This window comes from Podarcis gaigeae, assembly GCF_964106915.1.
Source record: "Podarcis gaigeae genome assembly, chromosome: 5".
Lineage (NCBI taxonomy): Eukaryota > Metazoa > Chordata > Lepidosauria > Squamata > Lacertidae > Podarcis > Podarcis gaigeae.
In genome coordinates, this window is record NC_139681.1 from 44,572,905 (window position 1) to 44,596,879 (window position 23,975).

General features: G+C 40.7%; 1 protein-coding gene across 2 annotated transcripts in view; it reads left to right on the forward strand.

Annotated features, from left to right (window-relative positions):
• The first annotated feature begins 2,356 nt into the window (after nt 1-2,356).
• The window catches only part of ADAM12 (ADAM metallopeptidase domain 12), a 179,798-nt gene continuing 158,179 nt past the window's right edge, over nt 2,357-23,975 (forward strand). Inside the window, exons 1-2 of one of the 2 annotated variants that reach the window (XM_083741232.1) lie at nt 2,357-3,806; nt 23,106-23,239. In XM_083741232.1, coding sequence (XP_083597358.1) covers nt 3,686-3,806; nt 23,106-23,239 — 255 coding nt within the window. In that variant the 5' untranslated portion in view covers nt 2,357-3,685. Of the gene's footprint in view, nt 4,489-23,105; nt 23,240-23,975 lie in introns of both variants that reach the window. The other variant, XM_083741231.1, reaches the window with a different exon arrangement.

A 23,975-nucleotide genomic window follows, 5' to 3' on the forward strand; every position in this document is an offset into this window, starting at 1 on the left:
AGAGATGAGTCGGCCATTGAGGATTGACACTTGAAGAGTCACTCTGGAGAAGGCATGCAGGAAGAGGGGTTGTTGTTCTGTATGCTCCAAAGCTAAGTATTTAAGAACACTGAAAACACAAGGTGCTTCCATTTCAAGAGAATGGAGTGCACACTGGTTTTTTGGTGGTTTTTTTTTTACATATAATGGAACTTCAAGGAAAACACAACCTAAATCGTTCCGAAAGAAGATATTGGAGCTTCCAAAGCATTTTCCATTTACGTGCACAGAAAATAGTAGATAGAACTGAAATGCATTCTTTCAAGATTCATTGCAACCCAAGCTCATGTTACCTTTTCAGGTTAATCCGCTTGAGTAAGACTATGCATTGACTGGAGAAATTCAGTTGGAAGAATTCAGGTGTGATTGATGTAGGCTAGGCAAAGATCCCAAGAGGAACAGGCCAGCAAAAATAGCTGCTACTTAAAATGTTGCTCCCAAACCATCAAGTTGCACAGCAACTATAAAGCAGTGGAATGTATAAACTTTACACACACACACACATGCACTTGATGTCCCAGTTCTTTCTAAATCGAAATTATGCTTGCTTGGTGGCATCTTGTAAATACTGCTTCATAAAATTCTTTTATCCTTTCAGAATGTGGTCTCATTTTGAGACAGGCTGTTGCCAAAAGATTAAAACTGCAGCATATATATATTTTTCATAAATGCATAAATAACTTCAGGATTGTTCTGTCACTTTTATTTATATCTGAATATAATTTTACAGTGCTTTATCATTTTAATAAGAAACAACAGTTTGGCAGAATTCCCCTCTGAAACCCCAAATCTGCTGTCATTTTAAAAAACAAATCACCCAGTTTCAGATATAGCTTAGCCATTTTAACCATTTACAGGGTAATCCTATTCGTGTATACTGAGCAGGCAGCCCCATTGAGTTCAGTGGGTCTTGAGGCTGGGGTGCTACTTCTTTATAAACATGCTTAGGATCAGACTGAAAACTCACTTTCCACATACTTTGAACAGGAACCCCTGCAAACAACACAGGATTTTTCTAGGCCAAAATGTCAATATTAATACTGTGATCAGATTCGGAGGCAGCAATCACAGTTCAGTAAACCATGGCTGCTGAGGCCAAGAATGAGCATCAGACCCATGCAATACTGCCTCCACCTTTACCTTTGTTTGCATACAAGAATAGTTTGAAAAGCCATAAATTTCCATTATATCCATACTAAAAAACTGTGGTTCAATTTAATCAGGATGTTAAATCCACTGAGCTGGAAGAGTGGATGTTCTATCTAGAGGGTGGGAAATGGAAAATATGTATGTTTCCCTTTTCTTCCTCGTAGAACATCCCTGGATAGTGCAGGGAGAGGATTTTGTTGACCTCATGACACACACATTCATCAATCCCCTCCCCTCCTGGATACTTACTAAGGCTTTTTATATTGCAGCCCCCACAATGTGGAATTTTGTCTGCTATCCCAGGAAATGTATCTGCCACTCCTTCACATCCTATTTTTCCCTTGTAATTGGAAATTGTAATCCTTAGGTAATCCTTTGATATATGTACTGCTGATTGAATTTTGTTTTTGTTATGATTCTAGTTGCTTGGTTGTTTTATCCCCCCCCCCCTTTAACAATTATTGATTGTTATTTGTTTCATTGTTTTGTTTTAATTTCTGATGTTAGCTACCCTGGATACTTTATGGATAGAAATGTAAGAATGGGATCCTTTCATAGACAATTTCCCCCCGCTATGAGATGGAAAAACGAAAAGAACAATTCATTCCATATTAAGCTTCTTTAAAATTCCACTGTGTTCTCTGGAAGTAATTAACCAGAATCTCACCCCTTCCTTTTGAAATCATTGGGATTTAGGCAGCAAATCTAAACACTTTACTTGGGAATAAGCCCCATTAAATTCAACAGGAAATACTCCTTCCATGGGCCCATGCAAAAAGGTACAGCCTGACCTAATGTGAGAATTCATGGTGACAAGGCCAGTTGCACCTCAGAGGGGACGGCATTCCACAGCCTGGGAACTACCATGGAAAAGGCCTTCTCACACACTGACCCCTCGTGAAGTTCACATGGCAGTGGAACTGCCAACAAGGCCTCCCCTACAAATCTCAGCACCTAGGCTAGTCTACATGGGAGGAGCTGCTGCTTCAGATATTCTGGGCCCCTAGTCACTTAGGGTTTTATATGTCAAATTAAGCCTCTTCAATTGGACTCAGAAGCGTAATGGCAACCAGCACAGGTCCTAAAGAAGCTACTCAGGCAATAATGTCTTCCTGCACCAACTGCAGCTTCTGGGCCATCTTCAAGGCCAGCCCCATACAGAGTGCATTACAATGGTTGACTGGTCACCAGAGCATGGATCAATTCAAGTAAAGCTATTTCATGTCATCCTTAGCAGGGAGCGGGGAGGCTCCATTTTGGGAACTGCACCAAAGCCCCTAACCACCTTAATTCCACCTTGAGGGTACAAACCAAACTTGACAACTACATTTCAGAATAAAACAAGTATGTGCAGTAGATGAATTATCACGTGCATGGACCCTTCTGTCCTCCTCACCTATTCCAAAAAGATGGATTTTTACCAGCATTACAAAGGTGGATGTATGAATTTCAACACATACACAAAAACTGGCTTTTATCCACTTGCAGAAACTAATACTTTAGTGTTCCAAATTCTGGAAGAATGATCTGGCCCCTTTCCCTGCCTGCTGCAAGTCTGTCATAAAGGAAAAAGACTGCAAACATCATCTATTTACATATGTTCCTGTGATGGGTGACCGCATGTCAGACACAAAGTAATATCTTTTCATTTGTCTGACAGCTGTGACAATGTGAATGAAGGAAGATTTAAAAACAAAAATCCTGAGGGAGGCGTGCTGAAGTAGTATTCTATTCCTCACACTTTAAAATGACATAAAATACAATCCAACCAGGCATTGGAATTAAGCACAATTATATCAGCAAGGAATCCTTTTATTTTTGAGGGGAGGGGAAGAACTCATCACTTTTTTTTCTGAAGCCATTTGAGTCACACACACAACAATCTGAGAGAAGAGACGTTTGAGACAAAACAAGATCATTCATCATCGCTGGAGGGGAAGAAGAATTTTACAGCCAGCCTTAAAATTAATCCCAAATGAGGGAGTCTCCTTCCAACACGAACTGAAAATTGGCAGGTCACTTGCTATGCAAAGGAACGGTTTCTGCCTGCACGTTTCGGAGGGCGCTAGGACCCTGCGCGGGAGCAGCAGGACGAAGGCAAAGAAGACAATAATTTGTTCCATTGTAATGAGAACTGTGAGTGTTGGCAAGGGGCACTTTTTCACAGGGCCTGCCTTCTTCCACTAACGATTTTCAGTGCCTCCTGTTAGCCAACCCGGACAATTTGTTCAGTTATTGCAACGGTCAACGTATTTGATCTTGCGGGGGGGGGAACCCCCTCTCCATCAACAGTTTAAATTAAGAGAGGGGGGGAATATGAAAGCAAAGCCCAACTCATCATCAGCCTATGCAGGAGCAGGAGGGGTTTGGGAGTCAGCTGTATGCAGGAAATCTCTCACATCCTGAGTTTCCGTGCTCGCTCTCTCGCTCTGTAACTGTATATTAATGGGGCTGTTCTCCAACCCCAGCTGATGAAAGTTTCTCAGTCTAGGCTAAGATGTCTATGCGTCGCCATGCAGAGCGGCTACGCTCCCTTCCTCCTCCTCCTCAGCCCCCTGCCCAGCTCTTGCTCCTGCTGCTGCTCAGCCTCTTAATAGCACCACCATCCGGGGCTCAAGGTAAGTTGGAAATGCTTATATACGTAACATGCATGCATGCACCGCACATATATATAACTTCCTTGTCGCCAAAGCGGCCCTCCCAAGTTCTGTCAAACGTCCACGTTTTGCATTTCTTTTGTCCTGCAAGGAAGCCGCCCTTTCGGCATATTTTCTCTGCTGGATCTCCCCGGCACCTCTTCTTCTCCCCCCTTTATATTTTACCCCCGAGTTGGTCACACTGAACAGTCCTCCCCCGACCGCCCCGCTCTCCTTTTGTGTGACTGGTATATAGAAGGGAGCAGCGAGGAGCCGGCATTTCTCTTTCTCCGTCTCTCCGGGCGCTTCTGTCGGCGGCTCCTTCCAGCAGCCGGAGAGCCGAGCTGGGCGGGAGGCTTTTGGGCGGGGGTGGCCGGGGGGACGCTTGCCTGGCGCGAAGGACGGAATTCCCGCCCGCCGGCGCCCGAACGCCTCCCACGAGCGCGAGCCCTTCCAGAGGCGGCGTTTCCCTCAGCGCAAAAGCGCGGGCTTTGCCGCTCGGTTTCGAAAATGGGCACAAGAGGCGCTGCTGCCGCTTCGCGCCGGTGTTGCCGTCAGTCACTTCACGCCAAAGGGGGTTTCCGAGAGGCCATCTCTCCCCCCTCCTCCTCCCCCAGGACTCCACCCCGCCTCTACAGCTGTGTGGAAATGATAAATGTAACAGGTGAAACTCCCCGTCCACCGCCGCCACCATTGCAGTCCTGCATGCCTCGTGGACACCTGTTGAATGCCAGCCTGCCTGCCTGCCTGAGTGCTGTGAAAGGCAGAGGACGCCGAAGGCGGGGCGGGAGAGATCTGCTTCACTTTCAAAGGTTGATTTCAAGACAAATCACGGGTGAATTCTAGGAACAGTGAAATGTCCCAGGAAGGGTCCTCAGGCAGGATAACCTCCAGCTAAAACTTTGAAAGGTAATTCCCGAATTCAGTGGGGATTCACTTTTCAGATAAGGCCATAGGAAGTGTGTGTGTGCAGCCCTAGTTGTACATGTCGTTGCAGAAGTTGCTTATTATTGTAAATTAAGTGGTGTGCGAATATGGATTTCAGTACATAAATATTAGCCTGCCCTGTGTGTTTTTTTAAAATAAGCTTTTCGTTCTGTTTGTTTTCTGATATCATACCAATAAGTCACTGAAAAGCAACAACAGGGCTGTTTTTTTCATTGGCATGCAACTTTTACACTACAGTTCTATGCACACTTTCATGAGAGTGACATCGTTCTGAGTAAATCTGTAGAATTTTACTTCTACCCATGTTACTAGAAATAAGTGTGTTGACCTGTGTGCCCCAAGAATAGAGGCAAATATAAGTGAATCTGTAGTATGATAAAGTACACAGCCTTGTTCTCACATAACACTACCATCCTTCCCCAACCAGGTGCCCTCCAGGTGCCAATTTAGACTGCAATTCCCACCATCCTTCACCACTGGCCATGATGGCCAGGACTGATGAGACTTGTAGTCTAAAACATCTGGAGGGCAGTGGATTGGAGAAAACTGCGCTAAACCATGGTTTGTTTGGCTCAAGGGGTAAGTAACATTTTTTGGCTTGATGATCACATTGAGGGGTTGCTATCTGTCCAAGGGCTACATACCAAACTAAGCACATTTAACACATGCAATGTGTGTACAAATCCACATACACTTAGTGGCGGGGTGGGTGAGATGCAGTTTGCGCCCCCCCCCCCCACAGTGGTACCTCGGGTTAAGAACTTAATTAGTTCTGGAGGTCCATTCTTAACCTGAAACTGTTCTTAACCTGAGGTACCACTTTAGTTAATGGGGCCTTACGCTGCCGCCACACGATTTTTGTTCTCATCCAGAAGCAAAGTTCTTAACCTGAGGTACTATTTCTGGGTTAGCAGAGTCTGTAACCTGAAGCGTCTTTAACCTGAGGTACCACTGTATATATATGTACACACATTCAGATTGCAGGGGTGGGAAGCAGACAAGATGAGCCCGCACACATGCACATTCACACAGAACAGATGGAGCGGGACGGACTCAGGAACAGATAGAGCCACACAGAGAACAGGATTTTCATTCTCCAGGGCAGTGCTAGAGTAGGAGGAGAGTCTCCTGTTCTAGCAGTTCCCTAGGGAGGAAGAAACAGAGCCACCTCTTACCTTTGAAAATGTCCTTCTTCCTATGGTATGGCACAATTGTCAGAAGGTATTTGACAGGAAGCATTAAGAAACATTTCTTCCTGTTTCATCAGCCTTCCAGAGATGTTCTAACAAGTGCACTCACCTTTTAAGACTGGTGCAAAAGAGAAAGAAGCTAAAAAGAGGTGACATCCCCATTCCCACATCAGCAGTGACCACAACAGTGGAGGCACAATGATGCCACCTGCTGGATATTTTTTAATTTTGGGGGGGAGGGGAAAGGTAACCAAATTATTTGGTGGTTGGCTGGGCTTCATGGATCACCTAAAATCATTTGGGGTGGGCAGTGGACTTGGGCCATGGGTTAGCCACCCCTGGTTTAGTTAAAGTGAGACTTGTTTGACTATCTGAACCCAGCCCAGTGTATTAACTATGCTTTGTTTTCTGGGAACAAAGCACAATATGAGCAATGTTTTATTGTTGGCTTATGAACCATGGCTTGTTTTAATGATGGTTTGGTGTCATGTCTGAACCCAGCAGCTATGCTTAACCATGGTTTGGTTGATCACACCATGCCAGGTGCTCAGCCTGCTGTGGAAGAAACAAGTTTGGGTGAACAATACATGGCTTGTTCATTTGCTTGTTGTACTATAGCTTACTGTTGCATGTGAATGCAACCAGTGTTTGGAACCTTCCCCTTGGAATGTTTTCTCAGTATAATAGAGCTGCAGAGCTCTAATTCAGATTAAACAATGTAGTCCTATACATGTTAGAAGTAGCCCCCACTGAGTTCATTTACACTCATTTTCAGGAAGGCGTGTGCTAAAACTGGGCTTTTGCATGGAAAAGAACCTTCACCACCACCCAAAGGTGCCAACTGAAATAAGGCAAGGCCCAATGGTGGTGTGTTTTTGGCATTTGTTAAAATAACCTTGTTTGCCAAGCAGTTGCTGGTTAATGATACTTAGCTTGTAGTTTTCCTGGCTACTGTGGAGGTTGCTGTAGTCTTTTTTTAGTCTTGATTTTATTGAATTAGTTTTGTAATTGTGAACCAGCTTTCATTTTTTTAAAAAAATGAAATGCAGCATAGGGGTGTTTTAAATAAATAAATAACGGGATAATGATATGAGTTGATGAAGGCCATTTGTGACCCACCGTGCTGATAGATGCAAAACTTAAAGCGACATTCTCTAGCTCTTGTCAAGCGCACATGCTTGTGGGATTTGACTCACAGTGTACCTCTGTACTGAATTATGCTGCTTCTAGGCTAAATACTTGGCACACAGGATCCATAATATGATCGGCATGGTATTTGTGTTAGTTTAAGGAGAAAAATTATACACCTGAGATATTAAAGCATAAAATGGGTTACTGTGAATGTAGGGTAGGCACTTCACAAAGCAATTTTATGAGTGCTTAACTGCCCAAGTGTTTATGCAATGAATTTAAATAGCTCTGAGAGAGTGTTTAAGAACTTAGATGAATAGCAAAAAAAACCCCTATACTGCTTTTTGTAGGCAACCTATTCAGTCTCTCTTATATCGCATATCAGGTCTGTTTGTTTCTTTGGACTGCCCCATTCCAAATGTTATGTGTACTTTAAAGTCAAAGCCAGTTTTGGATAATCTGTTAGGGTACTTGTCTCAGCTGCAATTAATACAATAATTACAGTACGTACAAATAATGTATTGAACTAAAACACAGAACATATAGAATTGCAGACAGATACTGATCTTGCCAGTTTGTCCCAGAACCAGATGGACCCAACAACTACAAATAAAAAACTGAGATAAACCCAAGCTTCTGTATTTGAAACGTTCCTCATTATTGAGGATGATTTCTGCCTTAATTTTATTGAAATGACCTTCTGTAGTCATTGAGTAAGCCATGTTATAAAAATTTGTTTCATTCAATTTTATATTATGAAGTCCATTACATATGCTTTACCTATCTACATTCCATGCAACATGATTTGTTTAGTATGAAGTATCATAGAATCATAGAATTGTAGAGTTGGAAGGGTCTCCAGGGGTCATCTAGTCCAACCCCCTGCAATGCAGGAATCCTGCCCACAGCCTTCCCTGAATGATTGAAGCTTGCACTTAGTCACAGGCAAGCACATGGCCTAATTCATTGTTCATTCGCATCTATGTGTATTGCAACAGACCTTCAAAATAGGAGATTTATGCGTTATTTAAAAGTATGCAAAAAAGCAAAGTTAGCCTTATAGGCCAGTAACAAAAAATCCAACCAAAACATCACAAAATAATTTGCAAGCTTGCAAATTCTCTATAATTCTTCACCAGCTAGATAAATAAACAGAATGGGGAAGGAAGGAGAGGGAAGAAGAAGAAAGTTTGCTGACTTGTGTCAAAGCTATGGGGTATGTATCTGGTCACAGTTATAATGTGAGAGGAGGTAGCAAACATCCAGACAAAGCTCTTTTAAGTGCTTTTCAGATATTAGGTTGCACCAAGGACTGCTAGGAAGAAGAATCATAGTAATGGCTGCCTCGCCATCTTTAAAACCACAAAAACTAGAACTGACCCAGGGACCAGTTCTGCTCCTTCCCACGTATCAAAGAACCCGTGTGCTTTTCCTGGCTGCCTGTGTGAATAGTTGCAGACTTCACAACTTGAAGTATTAGCAGACTTCCCTGCCCCCGCCCCTGCCTATGGATTGTTTACCATCTAGCCCAGTGATGGCCAAACTTGGCCCTCCAGTTGTTTTGGGACTACAATTCCCATCATCCCTGACTACTGGTCCTGTTAGCTAGGGATGATGGGAGATGTAGTCCAAAAATAGCTAGAGGGCCAAGTTTGGCCATCACTGATCTAGCCCAATGGAGAGTTAGGGAGAACTTGGAAGATTGCACGCCATTTTGCAATATTTTAAATCTTTGTTTTGTAATATACAACTGCAAGAAATAATTAAATGGTGGGAAACTAGGGAGTTTGGAGTTCATCACATCTGATGTGATATGAGACCAGCAATTCAGAAAGTGTCAAGGTGAAAGTCGCTCAAATTGCCACTCAAATTCGATTGTCTCCAAATTATACTGGCCTTTGGCCTTTGGTCCCTTGAAGGCTCCTATATTAAAGCCTAGAGGTTTCTTTTTCTCCATCTCTAGGAGAGTCCTCAAATCAAATTGTTGGCCCCGCATTTCTGTACCTTGTCTCACTTGCTAGTCCTGATAGTACTACTGCCAGAAATTTATTTATAGTGATACCTCATGTTGCATAACCTCCAGGTTTGGAATCTTTAGGTTACGGCCGTGGCAAACCCAGAAGTGTATACTTCCAGGTTTTGCTGCATGCGCAGAAGTGCTCTATTGCATTGCGCACGTGCACAGAAGCAGTGCCTCTAGTTACGGATTTTTCGGGATGCGCACGGCATCCGGAAACGAATTAAATCCGTAACCAGAGGTACTACTGTATTGCCAGTGGTGCATTGATGACATATACTCTGGAGGAAGGAAGGCACTCTGATGTGTGGCAGGAAAGGGAGATGTCTGAATATTAAAGAGACAGGGGTCTGAGGTTGACTGGAATAAGGCAATCCTATTTTGTGGATAGAATCCAATTTACAGTAGATTAAGGCAATTATAATTAGTTATATGCCCTTGGTTTGCAATGAACCAGTGTGGCTTTGAAAAATTTGGGACCAAACCGAGAGTAGAAATTATTTTTGTAATGACTGAAAGTCAGTGTGGTATAGCAGTTTGGGTGCTGGACCCTAGACCTGGGAGTCTAGGGTTCGAATCCCCACTCAGCCATGAAACTCACTGTGTCACCATCCCTCAGCCTAACGAACCTCACAGGGTTGTTGAGAGGATAATATGGAGGGCAGGAGAGCAGCTACTTGAGCTCTTTGAAGGAAATGTTGGATATAAAAGCATAAATGAATGTCATATGATTACAAAATATTGATAATAATTTGAGACAGAATACTAGGCACACTCACTAAGGCCTGTTTGATGCATTAAATCTTTCTTATAAGTAAACATGCATTGTTAGTCTGCAGTTCTATTCCTACTTTCTGGGAGTAAGGGCCATTGAATTCAATGGGGCTTACTTCTGGGTGGACTTGTATAGGATTGTGCTGTCAGCTATTTTCATAGCATGTCAAATCTACCATGCAAAATATTTTAAATATGTGCACTTTGTGTTTTTTTAAAAATCCATTAAGACTTTAGCTATCATCTTCAATGCTTCAAAAGCATGGTGCTATTAAAATGACTTCATTTCAGTGTCATTTCTGGCCCAGAACTTGAGTAAGAATGAGGACGACTTGAATTTACTGTTTGTGTATCTGAAAATACAGTACAATGAAACCATAGATTGGATAAACACATTTTTTCTTCTCCAAAATACATGATCTAATATGGCAACAAATGGAATACTCCATGGCCTGTTAATTGTGCTGGCTGATAGCATACAGCAAGGCATACAGATCTGAATGTGGAACTTGGCAAAAATGCCTCTTGCATCTGTTGCCAGCAGTTACACAAAAGATCCTAATCAGGCACATATTTGAAACTTTTTCTGGTAGTGTCCTCAATTTGTTGTGGTGTATGTGTTTTTATATTTGTGTCCCTTTCAAAATATGAGCTGATTGAATGTAGCAAAATACCCCGCTTATGGCTGCTTATCTGTGAAAGATTAAATTACAATGTGAACGTCGCGCCATCTGAATGGTGATATGATGCAAAACACAAAAATATTGAATGAGTAATCCTCCAGCTCTTTGTCTTGACACTGCATTAAGTGAAATGAACATGCAAGCAGGCAGGAGCTGGAAGTATTTGAGTTGTCCTATTTATTACTAGCCGCAGATGCAAGGACTAATCCCTATGTATTAGTTCTCAAGGTGCTTTTGGGTAGAAACTGGGGGGGGGGGGGAATATAAGGAGGAACACTGTTTTATCTTTGTAAAACTGATCAAAATGAGATGTTGGTCACATAATATAGTTTCAAAATTTACAGTGGTATTGTGTCTATGACTTTTCATGCCATCCTTTGTTCTCATAGCTGTGAATTAAGCCCTTTGTACCTATATATTACATATATTAAATTTATTGGCCGCTTTTTAAACCAAGGTAACTCAAAGCAGCTTACTATACAGTGTTAGAAAATCAGATATATAAGCTAGGCACCAAATGGCTCCTTAAACCAGTGTTGTTACCATCGCCAAAATGGAATGTACATTATTTCCAGTAATAGATGCATTTTTGCACACATTGCTTGGCTGGAGAACTGCATTGCAAAATTTTGAGAAAGTTTTTAAAGATGTCTGTGTTTTGTTTCACATATAATTTCAGAAAGTATAAGTTAGGTAGGTTCACCTTCACATGTGAATGGGACTGAATTTCTTTCCCATTTCTAATCACCAGCTGCTTACCTGGCTGCTTCATCTTATAGTCAAAAGCCCCTCAAATTTATCTGTATTTTGGCATTACATTTTGCCATTTCCCTTCTCAGGGCTCACCCACACTTCCTATTGTCCCTCTGCTTTCCCCTAGTGGGAAAACTGCTCTTAGCACTCAGTTGGAGTAAACAGCAATACAGGTTTTCTCCAGATTTATGTTTTCTCCTGTTTAGTACTAAGGAGTGGGTTTTCCATGGGAGCAAGGGGGGAACGGCTCAGACCCATACCAAGAAAGTGTGTGTCAAGCCAATATACAAGAAATGAAAGGTTTATATAGATACTATATTGACATATAAACCAGGTATTTTTAAAGATACAGTCAGCTTTGAAATATTTGACTTATATAAGTTCTGCTCTTTCAAGCTGCACCAAACATATGCTTGAATGACTGATGGAGTCATATGGCTCCCAGAATGAAGCACTTTATTGTGTACAGAACTGCAGGCTTCCAAAGGTTATACCACAGAAGCTGAAATATTAAGAAGACCCAACTGTTAAGGAAGCATGTGCTACAATGGGTACTATTATATTTATGAAAGGCTGTTTAATCCCTTCTCAATGTAGCAGTGTATTCAGCTAGCCAAGTAGTAAAATTAGCAGTCTTGAGATTATAAAATTGTAGAATCATAAATTTGTAGAGTTGGAAGGGACCTCATGGGTCATCTAGTCCAACCCCCAGCAATGCTGAAATCTCAGATAAAGTACCCATGACAGATGGCCATCCAACCTCTGTTTAAAAACCTCAAGGAAGAAAGTCCACCACCTTCTGATGGAGTCCATTCCACTCTCAAACAGCTCTTACCTTCAAGGTTCTTCTTGATGTTTAGTTGGCATCTTTAGATTGGATGGAAAAAGAATATGGAAATTTGTTATTCTTCTATTCTATTTTCTTATAACCACTCTTTATTCTTTTTTCTGTATTTCTAAAAAGCAATAAAAAATATTTTTTTTAAAAAAAAAATAGTTGGCATCTTCTTTCTTGTAACTTGAAGCCATAGGTTTAGGTCCTACACTTCACAGCAGGAGAAAACAAGCTTGCTCCATCTTCCATGTGATAGCTTTTTAGATATTTGAAGATGGCTATCTTCTTCTATCCTCTCAATCTCCTCTTATCCAGGCTAAGCATACCCAACTCCCACAACTGTTCCTCATAAGGCTTGGGTTTCTAGATCCTTGATCGTATTGGTTGCTCCCCTCTGCGCAAACAGCTTGTCAACATCTTTGTTAGTAACAGCCAGAACTGGACATAGTACTCCATGTGTGGTCTGACCAAGGCAGAGCAGAGTGGAACTATTGCTTCCCTTGATTAGGGCACTATACTTCTGTTGATGTAGCCTAGACTAGCATTAGCCTTTTTTTTTGCTGCTGCATCACACTGTTGCTTCATGTTATGTTTGTGGTCTACTAAGACCTTTAGATCCTTTTCACACGTACTACAGGCAAGTCAGGTGTCCCCCATCTTATTTTTGTGCAGCTGGTTCTTCTTGCCTAAGTGTACAACTTTACATTTGTAGCTATTGAATTTCATTTTGTTAGTTTTGGTCCAGATCTCCTCCAATTTGTTAAATTCAAATTGTCTCTTCTATGTCATTAGCTACACCTCCCAGTTTGCTAATTTAATGAGCATCCCCTCAATTCCTATTCCAAGTCGCTTATAAAGACATTGAACAACAACGGGCTCAGGACAGAACTTTGTGGGGCTCCATTTGTCACTTTTTTCCAGGATGATGAGGAACCATTAGTGAGCACTATTTGGGTTTGGTCAGTGAACCAGCTAAAATCCACCTAAAAGCTACCTCATCCAGCCCACATTCTACCAGTTTCTCCACAAGAATAGCATGGGGGACTTTGTCAGAAGCATTACTGAAATCAAGATACACCATGTCCACAGCTTTCCCCTGATCCGTCAAGCTTGCAACTCTATCAAAAAAAGAAATGAGATTCCTCTGGCATGACTTGTTTTTGAGAAACCCATACTGGGTCTTAGTAACCACAACATCCTTTTCTAAGTGCTCACAGAACAACCATTTAATTGTCTGTTCTAGGTCCTTTCCTGGTGTTGATGTCAAGCTGATGTTACCTGGGTCTTCTTTTTTCCCCCTTTTAAAGATGGGAATAACATTTGCCCACCTCCAGTCTACAGAGGCTGGAGATCACACTTGCAACCTCCTTTAGTACCCTTGGGAGAAGCTCATCAGGCCCTGGAGATCTGAATTCATATTGAAGGCATATTTTGTCTTGCGGGTTTTTTATCAGTACATTGTAGCTCAGAAGGAAGTGATTCACTGAAAAGGAAGTGATGACACTGAATATTTCTTTGAACTGCAATGTAGCAAAGTTTCTTTTAGCTGCTTATCTAAAGGGGCAGTAATACTTGAAACTCATCCTTCTCATTCGAGTAGTTATGTCTTATGAATCTAAGCAATGCAAAAGATCAAATGGACATGCAACAAACCTCCATGTAGATTAGTTTGAAGCTGGCAGCCCTGTCAAGTTAGAGAGAGGATGCATTTTGATTAGAAGCAGAAGGCACTGAATTAATTTCAGAAAAGCATGGAGTCATCTAGCTGCTGTTTTGTCCTCAGGCTCATCAAAGGCCTTAGCTGATCTTTAATGTTCTAAAAAAATGTTACATGACTATTAATTTTGTAGAGAAGAAAAATACATGATGTAAATGAACAAGATAAGCTGGAATTAAGATTAAAAAGAAAGAAAAAGAAGCAGCAGGATGTGCTGTTGAATAAATGTTTTGTGGAAGAAAGGGTACACTTTATTCCCTTTGTAGGATTCAGTAAGACTTGTACTGTATATACATAACACTGAATAAAAGGTAAAGGGACCCCTGACCATTAGGTCTAGTCGTGACCAACTCTGGGGTTGCACGCTCATCTCGCTCTATAGGCCGAGGGAGCCGGCGTTTGTCCGCAGACAGCTTCCGGGTCATGTGGCCAGCATGACTAAGCTGCTTCTGGCGAACCAGAGCAGCACACGGAAACGCTGTTTATCTTCCCACCGGAGCGGTACCTATTTATCTACTTGCACTTTGACATGCTTTCAAACTGCTAGGTTGGCAGGAGCAGGGACCGAGCAATGGGAGCTCACCCTGTCGCGCGGATTCAAACCGCTGACCTGATCAGCAAGTCCTAGGCTCTGTGGTTTAACCCACAGCGCCACCCGCGTCCCCAACACTGAATAGGACTTAACATTTTTAGCAGATCATTCTAGCTATTCTCAAAGACGCTATTTGATAGATACTCATTTTCTAAAAGCTGGAAGTAGTGCCAGCATTGCGGCCCCTTTATCTTTGTAAACTTCTCTGCATGGATAACTTGTACAGATATTGGTTAGATTTTCAGAATGCCCGTTGAGGTCAGTAATGAATGGAATAGGGCTGAAGAAACCACAGCCTAGTCTAGATAGGATGCCAATTGCATTTTTTGAGTGGACTGTTGAGATTGTGGATATGGCTATTTTACGTTGGGTCATACTGCTTGTGGTGTGCTTCTAGATTGTAAGGAGTTAGCTGTGGTCAGGAGTTAATGAGCTTTAGCTAATACACCAGCTGTCCTGCCTTCAGGAAAATGAGGAACCTGCTGATGACTTCTAACCTTAATACTGATCCAGAATTTAGGAGCATAGCTCTTGGGAAGGGGTCATCTGCATAGAGTATCCACTTGACCACTGTATTCCTTTTTGTTTTAGAAAGTCTCTGCATTGCATATTATCTAGGAGATGTTGTAGTTCAATGATCAAATCTGCAAATCTAAGGTGGAAACATAGGCTTCATCTTTTTGTGTGTGGAACGAAGCACTAGGAATGATCGAGGAAGCTGATGCCATCCTCTAATGTGGTCATCTGAGTAGTTTCAGAGCCATGATAAAATAAAACAAAACAGAAATCACAAGCTTTATGTAGGTTTTCCATAAACTGAAAAAGTTGCCTATTGTTCTAGATGGGTGTATTCTTTTTCAAATGCAAGTGTCCTTGACTGTTATTCCCCTGTCAGTGTTTGATTGATAATTCTGCATTGTAGATGGTATCCCGTTAGCAATTTGGGACCAGTTTACCTACAAGATCGCCCTACCCCATCTATGCCCACTTGACCATTTCAATCTGTGAAACTCTAGCATTGTTACAGGTGCCATATAATGCTCCTTCTGAACATTTCTGTTTAACCAAGCATGTTCAGATATGTAGAATGTTGATGTGTGTTTTAATTGGGTTCTTTTTTTAGCTTATTTTTGAATGTTTTAAATAGTCATTTTTACCTATGTTTAATGATAGTTTCATTTTTTAAAATTCTTTTTGTAAATTGCTTTGAAGTTTTTGAGACTCAAGTGGTAGATAAATAAATAAATAAAATCATGCTGCCCACATTTTCACCAAGCAGAATATTCTGACAAACTGATATTTTATTAATAATGTTAAATGTTTGTGATTATTAAATACATCTTTTTTTTTAGAGGGCAGCATGTGTTAATTCCTCCACAATTTTCCATATTGTTTATCTCTCAACAAAGGCTTCTCTTCCCCTTTCTGTGAGTAAAAATAAAAGTTCTTTTTCCTTGTGTTGTTTACTTCCATGGCAGCATTAAGTCTTTCCTTTCATGATGTTATGGAAGGAAAAGAAGTAATAATAAAAGCGTTGTAGTATATTGAAGATTGTTATCATTTGAGTTCATACTCCTCTGAAGGCTTGTGAGCTGAGAAGAATAAAATGCTTTCCATCTATATCTGGTAGGAAGTATTTTCATTATGTTTGAGCAAAAAATAAAGGGGTACTATATGATTGAAAGGAGCTACTTTCAGTGCACACTGAATTTTTTTTTAAAAAAGTTTCACACTTATGATTTTTATACGTCTTACTATAATAAAAACTTTAAAGCAACAAATAGCATTTCCTAAAAACTGAATAAAAATAGATAAAAACAAAATGCAACCATATTTCTTAAATAAAAGCTGAGCAGTGTGCAAAAACATTAATAAGTAAGAGTCAGGGACCAGGAAAGTCTGTATAAACTTAAGTTTTAAGGAGCATTTAAAAGGAATTACTGTCTCTGCCTCACAAATTGCCTGAGAGAGGACATTCCACAGAGTGGGGGCAACCACCGAGAAGGCCCACTTCCATATTGTCACCAAGTGACTCTCTGGCGGACATGGAACAACAAGCAGGAGCTCTTCCAAAGATCTTAAAGACACATGACATTAATGCCTTTGCTACATTTAAATGGGTTATAATTAAGAAATATTTGTTTGAAAAAGGAAAATAAATGTACTGCTTAAAAAGGATGAAAACCCAAAGCTTTAAAAGGCTCAGTAAGATGGGGAAAAGTCTGCCTTGCCATTTTCAATCTAATGTAAAGCTTGCCATAAGCTATAATTTTATATTTACAAATGTACCAGCAAATATATTGTAATTATTAATTTAGGTAAAATTAGCTTGATACTCAGCTGGAGCAACTGGGCTCTAACTGTGATTAATTCTCAATAGTACAGTGCTGGGCCATGTGCAAAGTATTAGGGCATTGCCCCCCAAATCACAGTACCTTTTTGTAAATAAGTTGCAGTAATTGATGCACTGTTCACAGAGAAGCCAACCAGTAATTGTGTAACAGCAATGGGTTGGGTCATGACCAATAACATTTTAAGGTTTCTAAGTTGCTGATTGATAACCTTTCTGTTGCTTTATCTGTCTTCATTTGTTCTGATAATGTGTTTTATTGTTGTGTGGTAGATTATTATATTGATTATTTTCTACCCTGTCCCAATATCAATAGATGAAGGTGGGGCTATAAATATTTAAAGAAAAAACAGAAGCAGAGAGAGCATATATTTGGTGGTTGTAGTGTTTATGCACTGAACTAAATGTAGGCAGACATTTTGGAATGCAGCCATATAAGTGAACAACCAGAAGCTTACTATCTTTTGTTTCCCCATATGCTTACATCTCATTTCCTGTTTGGTTTCTTACACAATGTAGGTTCTCCTGTGTTTATAACAAGCTTTTCTGCCTTCCGTATCTCAAACATAGAAAAGAATTAAGAATATACATTCGGCATTGTTTGAATTGTATAAGTTACTCTTCATTTCTTGCCTTGACCCTTTGACATCTATCTGCATCCCCCCTTTTTTAGTAAGTTGTTGTGAATCCTGTTTTGATTTCCTGTGTGATTCTGTCTAGCTGACACAACTTCCTTTGTGTCTCTTTAGGCAACTTACAGCCCTTGTTTCATACTGGCATGCATCCCTCTCTCATACAAATGCTATCTCTCTCTGAAATGTTTTGTCCATTTCCCCCTTTTCAAATAATTTCTCAGTATGAGAATGCCCTATTTATACGGTATGTTCCCCTGACTTTAGCATAGTCTTTCGCAGTTAACACTCTATATCTGAAAAGGTTTACAGGTTCAGTATAATTATTCTATAGGAGGCCCAGTCCTACTTATTTGCAAACAGGAACATGATTGTCTTACAGCTAAAACTGGAATCTGTTGTTACCTGATGAGGAAGCCAAAGCTGTAAGATTCTGCCCTAATTGTAAGACAAAGCCTATATCCTGTTTTTACTTCTAAATGCAGTTGGTATAGAGATGTGCTCGTCTTCATGGCTGAATTAATAACCCATCAAATACTGCAAAGAAGTACATGTATTTTATCAAACAGCCTTACAGCTGATTATAGTGAAGCTATTATAGCAAGAGTGGTGAACTCGTGGCCATTCAGATGTTGGTAGACTACAACTCTGACCATCCTGATTTTTTGACAGTCACTGCTGCTTACCAGGAGGGGTGAGGGGATTGGGAGCTGCGTGTAGCGCCATCTGCTACTAGGATGATGAGATTTGGAATCCAGCAACATATGCCACACTCCCTGGAAAAGACCCTGATGTTGGGAAAGATGGAGGGTACAAGGAGAAGGGGACGACAGAGGACGAGATGGTTGGATAGTGTTCTCAAAGCTACCAGCATGAGTTTGACCAAACTGCAGGAAGCAGTGGAAAACAGAAGTGCCTGGCATGCTCTGGTCCATGGGGTCACGAAGAGTCGGACACAACTAAACGACTAAACAACAACAACAACATATGCCACATGTCCCCACCCCTGAACTGAATACTTCTTGTACGTGGTTGCAGGAAGACAAAAAGGACCATTACTACTCAGTCATAATGGATCACCTAAGAAGAAGCCTCAAATGTAAAGCTAATTTTTAAACATTGTTCTACACATATAGGCAGATGCAGTGCTGTTTTTCGGGGGGGGGGGCGGAATTTGCCAGAATGCACCATGAATGACTCCCTTGTTCTCTTATAATGACAATGTCACCTATCTGAGAGGTGCCGGAACTGAGATCTGGTGAGTTCTGGCTGGAAAAAAAGCCCTGGGCAGATGTAAAGATCCTCAGCACAGGATTGCTCTATACCAAAGTAGGAACATCTAAAGGGGCTGAGTGTCTGGATATTTTAATCCTTGTCTTCCCAATTCAGAGAGTAATGCATGGAGATAGAAAGCATGACTGCAGTACTCTGTGTGGTATACGGTAGCATGTGCTAAGTGCATGATGTTATTTGCATAGTCTAACAACATCTGAAGGGTCTTTGGGACTTGACTGGTGGCTAGGCTTCTTGTCCCATGAACAAAAGCCCTCTGGAATGGAATGGAATATGCCCAGCCCATCTTGAGACTGTTGTGCTGTGTTCATTTTAGAGAATAGTTAATAGTAATGTTGGAGAAATCTTAAATGGTCCAACTTTAGTTGATACATACAGGCTTTTAACCAGGCACAGGCAAACTCGGCCCTCCAGATGTTTTGGGACTACAACTCCCATCATCCCTAGCTAACAGGACCAGTGGTCAGGGATTATGGGAGTTGTAGTCCCAAAACATCTGGAGGGCTGAGATTGCCCACGCCTGTTTTTAACCATTGCACAGCTGCCTGAAGAGCTCTGTAAAGTTTAAAATTCCACATGCACCAAAAGAAAGTGAGATAACATTACCTAACTTCTAACTAAAGTTGGGCTGTATTGTTTCAGTTTTGTCATATATTTAGTATCATATATTTGGTTCTGTTGAAATCCTTCTATTTCTTCCCGGTGCTTCAGAGTTAAATGTTTTTACTAGCATTAGTAAATTAGCTAACACTGAAGCAAAGGTATCATTTGGTCTCCCAAGATTTCTATCTATCTTCTCCACACACACTCACCCATTTATTAAGCGTTAATAAATGTTGCACATTAATAAATTCAGCACTGAAAAAAAATTGCAGAGAGAAATATTTTGCTTTTTAAGATAAAAGTTTATGAAGTTTTCCATGGAGGCTTAACATTTATGAATCTTGTAAAGTAGTTGGTATAAAAATGAAGTCATTTAATTTTAAATAGTTGTGACTGCTCTAATGAGCTGAAAAGATTTCTGCACACACATTGACAAAATCTACTTTTTTCATAATTTTGTTTTGTCAAGTTTCACTTTTTATTTTACCTGGACAATGATCCAGTCTTCCTGGAAGAATTCAGATGTTATTTTCAAGAACTTGCAGTTAAATATTTATAGTATTAATTAGTAGGCTAGTAGCATTCCCCCCCTGACCCTTCTTTGATGACACTGTTTTGATTCCTCATGGTTGATATGAAACTGTGTAGATTTCATTTCATGCTACGCTTAGAAAAGTAATGCTATGCGTGCTCAAGATGTGTGAAAAGTCCCCCCCCCTTCCATAGCAGTATGAAAAAAATTGCAGTTTTAAATGGCCAAACTACTCCTTCCTATCTGTGTTGAAGGTTTAATTGGGACAAGAAATAAAATGTGGCTTGGAGAGACTTGATGGTGATCATGCGCTGATTTGATGGAGGTAATCTGATTAAGCATATGCTCTGTTCAGAGTCATTGGGTGGGACTACATTGCCCTCCAGGCATCCCAGTGCTGCATGTTGCTGGCATTACCAACAGAGGAAGGGGAGAGGCAGCAAGGAGCTCAGAGTGTGGGCACAGTCTGGTGTGAGCACACACTCATGACACCAAACCCACTCTGTACCAAATAAACAACTATCTGACTTTTAGAAGACATCTGAAGACAGCCCTGTTTAGGGAAGTTTTTAATGTTTGATGTTTTATTGTGTTTTTAATAGTCATACCTCGGGTTACAGATGCTTCAGGTTGTGTTTTTTCTGGTTACGGACCCACTGAAACCCAGAAGTTCCGGAATGGGTTACTTCCGGGTTTCGGGAGTCGCTCATGCACAGAAGCGCTAAATCGCAACCTGCGCAGATGCGCCGCTGCAGGTTGCAAACGTGCATCCTGCACAGATCACGTTCGCAACCCGAGTGTCCACTGTATTCTGTTGGGAGCTGCCCAGAGTGGCTGGGGAAACCCAGCCAGATGGGCGGGGTATAAACAATAAATGATGATGATGTAGTAGCCTTGCCCCTCTAGGAATGATATGACATCTCCCTCACATTCAGGGACTCTTCAGTGGCATAACTGTCTCACGCTGGACAGGCACTGTCATGTCTGCACTTCTATTTAACATTTATATGAAACCTTTGGGAGCAGTCATCAGGAAGCTTGGTGCACATCGTCATCAGTATGCTGATGATACCCGGCTCTTGTTTTCCCATTAAATCTGAGACAGGAGATGCTGTGCAGAAACTGAACCAGTGCCTGGATGCAGTTGTGTAGAGAATGAAGGGACAACAGATCGATACCGAACTTATTTATTTATTTCATTAATGAATTGTTTCCTATCCTGAAACAATTTGCAGTATCATCACATATGTGAAACCAGTTAAAAACAATTGCACTAAAAAAAAAAAATTTCAAAAGACAATTATAAATATAAATACAGTTTAAAACAACAGCACATACGTCAAATCAATTCAGTTCCAAGATAAATACCAACTGAATCCTTCTAAGATAAAGACACACTGTGGGTAAATGGTTTCCTTGCCTGTTCTAGATAGGGTTACATTCCCTCTAAAGAAACAGGAATGCAGTTTAGGGTGCTCTTGAAACTATTTTCCTGGGTGGCCTTTGTGGTGAAGAGTCCCTTTCTCCAGCTGCAGCCTTTCATAGCTAGGGATAATTTGGTCATTGTAATAGGCTGTACATGTGGCTTCTCTTGCAACTGATCAAGGGGCTGCAGATGGTGCAGAATGATTATAATCTGATACATGCTAGGAACTAAATCCACTGAACTCAGTAGGACTTACTTCTGAGTAAACATGCCGAGGATTGGTTTGCAGCCTTTTAAGATCTCGCACTACATATAAATGGATCGTCTCACGGATTGTCATTACTAAAATACAGAGCTGAAGTTTGGCTGCAGTCCAACCAAGTTAAACACTTAAATCTCATTAGAATCATGTTAAAATTTCTCTGACCTAGAAGTATGCAACTTTGACTGGACCAAGCCCATAGCGAGGAACTTGAGACCCATGGAGCTTTATTACATTTTAGAGCTGTTTCTCTGGCAGCTATAATTAGTATAATTAGGAGTAAGAAATAAAAGCCAGAAACCAGTTGCTTTTTTGACATAGCGCTAATAATCTGGCTCTGCAGTGCTTACTGTGTTAGCTTGTATCTTCTCTTTTTGAGATGATTCTTTTGCTAATGTGCATCTAGAACACCTAGGGACTGTAAATACACTGCGACTTTCATGTTCCGGATAAAACATTTTGAAACTACTGAGATAATTGATAATTATGTCCATGGCAGGGGGGAAAACAAACTCAAATAGCTTGTAGAAATGGCACACGACTGTGGGCTTTTATTCAGAGAAGAATAAAATGTTAAAGATCTTAAACATATTTAGGGAAGCTAATACAAAGTCTTAAATAAAATGGTTAAACCCTTTGTGCAAAATCAATGTGAAGATCCATGGGTGTAGCCAGAGTTTTTGTTGGGGGGGGCAGGACTTGTGTGGGGGCCCCCAGAACTGACATGATTGGTTCAGTTTGTTATTTCTATTGTTTTACTTGATCTATGGGGCGGCAGCTGCCTCCCTACCCTCTCCCCCACCCCCCGGCTATGCTCATGTGAAGAGCTATATAACTGAGATGTAACCTTATTGTAGGATAGCAGGTACTCTGGTAAAGGAAAAGAAAGACCATAAGAGGAAATTGCTATTTATTTATCTTTAATGGTGTTGCCATACTAGGGTGGTTTTGTTCTGATGTTGCACTAAACAATGGTTTAACAGTAACTTGAATTAGCCAAGCTTTCCCCAGGCTCATGTAATTCCCTTTCTTTCCTTCTGTAGTGTAGCTGCAAGAGGAAATAAACCCCAGTTTAGCATCATCTGAGCACTAAACTATTGTTAATCTTAACTATGTTTACTGAAAACAGAGTGCCTATACAGCATGCAGTGGAGACATGTGAGAAACCTCTGTCTTTTCAGCATTTACTCTAATATCTTACCTTAGCCTCAGGGACCTTCTGAAAAGTTGCCAGGGACCACAGTCTTAAGAAGCAACTGGGTTGGTGTAAAGTACCTTCCATTATCATTTCCCCTTCAATTTCAAGTTAATCTCTTTCTATTCCTTCTTCCACATGTAGAACCGATTTCTTTATCTACTTCCAAAGTGAAAACAACATAATATAGAACCAAAAAGCAGACCACATAGATGCTTACTTGTGTATCACATCTTGAAGTATTACATTGGTGTTTTACCTTTTCAGTTTATTTCATTTAGCAATATTTTGTATAGTATGTGCAATATGTTTGTTAACATTAATCCCCCCCCCCATTTTTTCCTCTAGGAGGGGATGCAAAGCACAAGCTGGAATTCTCTAGGCAATGGATTTCGAAGAACCAACCAGCGCACTATGAAATAATAGTCCCTTATCTCCTGAGTAGTGAAAAGTGGACACCATTAAAAAGCTCTTATTGCAAGGTATGTATTCATTTGGCTGTTTATTGTTATATAACCTCATAGAATACAGCCCATCTGCATTCAGGATTGCAGTGATAGTCTGCAATATTCTCTCTCTCTGTGTGTGTACAAACATATTACTAAATGGAATCATACTCTTAAATTATTTAGAGTCCATAGAGAGAGATACCACATAATGTGACTCATTGTTTAGATTTCATCTCATGATGCTGATTCATTTTTGTTAGCTAGGGTTTTTGAAGATACGAGCTTCGCCCAACTTAAAAGACCATAGAGGCTCTTTTGTTATATTTTTCTCTGTCTGTGTGGTTTAAAACAGAAATCTAAACTGCATTATTTTGTTCTGTTACTTAATATAGCTATCAAAAAAGAAGTGATCAACAATGGATTAATAGAATTAAACAGAAGCCCGTTGAAAATAAGATAACTAGACTAACAAATCTCAACTTTTGCTTCCAATCTTTATTCAGTTGATTTTGCCAGTTGCAAAAGTCATTTATTGGCCAATTGTGACATTATAAAGGTTACCAGCTTTTCTGGGTATGGTAGTACATTGGAATTCTTAGAGGATGTTGTATGTGCCCCCACACACATACTTTATTTTTCCTTGACGTCTGGGTTGAACTCTGATTCAGCAGAATTTATATGGATTCTGTTGAATTTGAATAATTTTACATGGGGTTCTTCCGAAAACACCATCCATTTGATCTAAGGCTTGGATCTCCAAGGATATTCA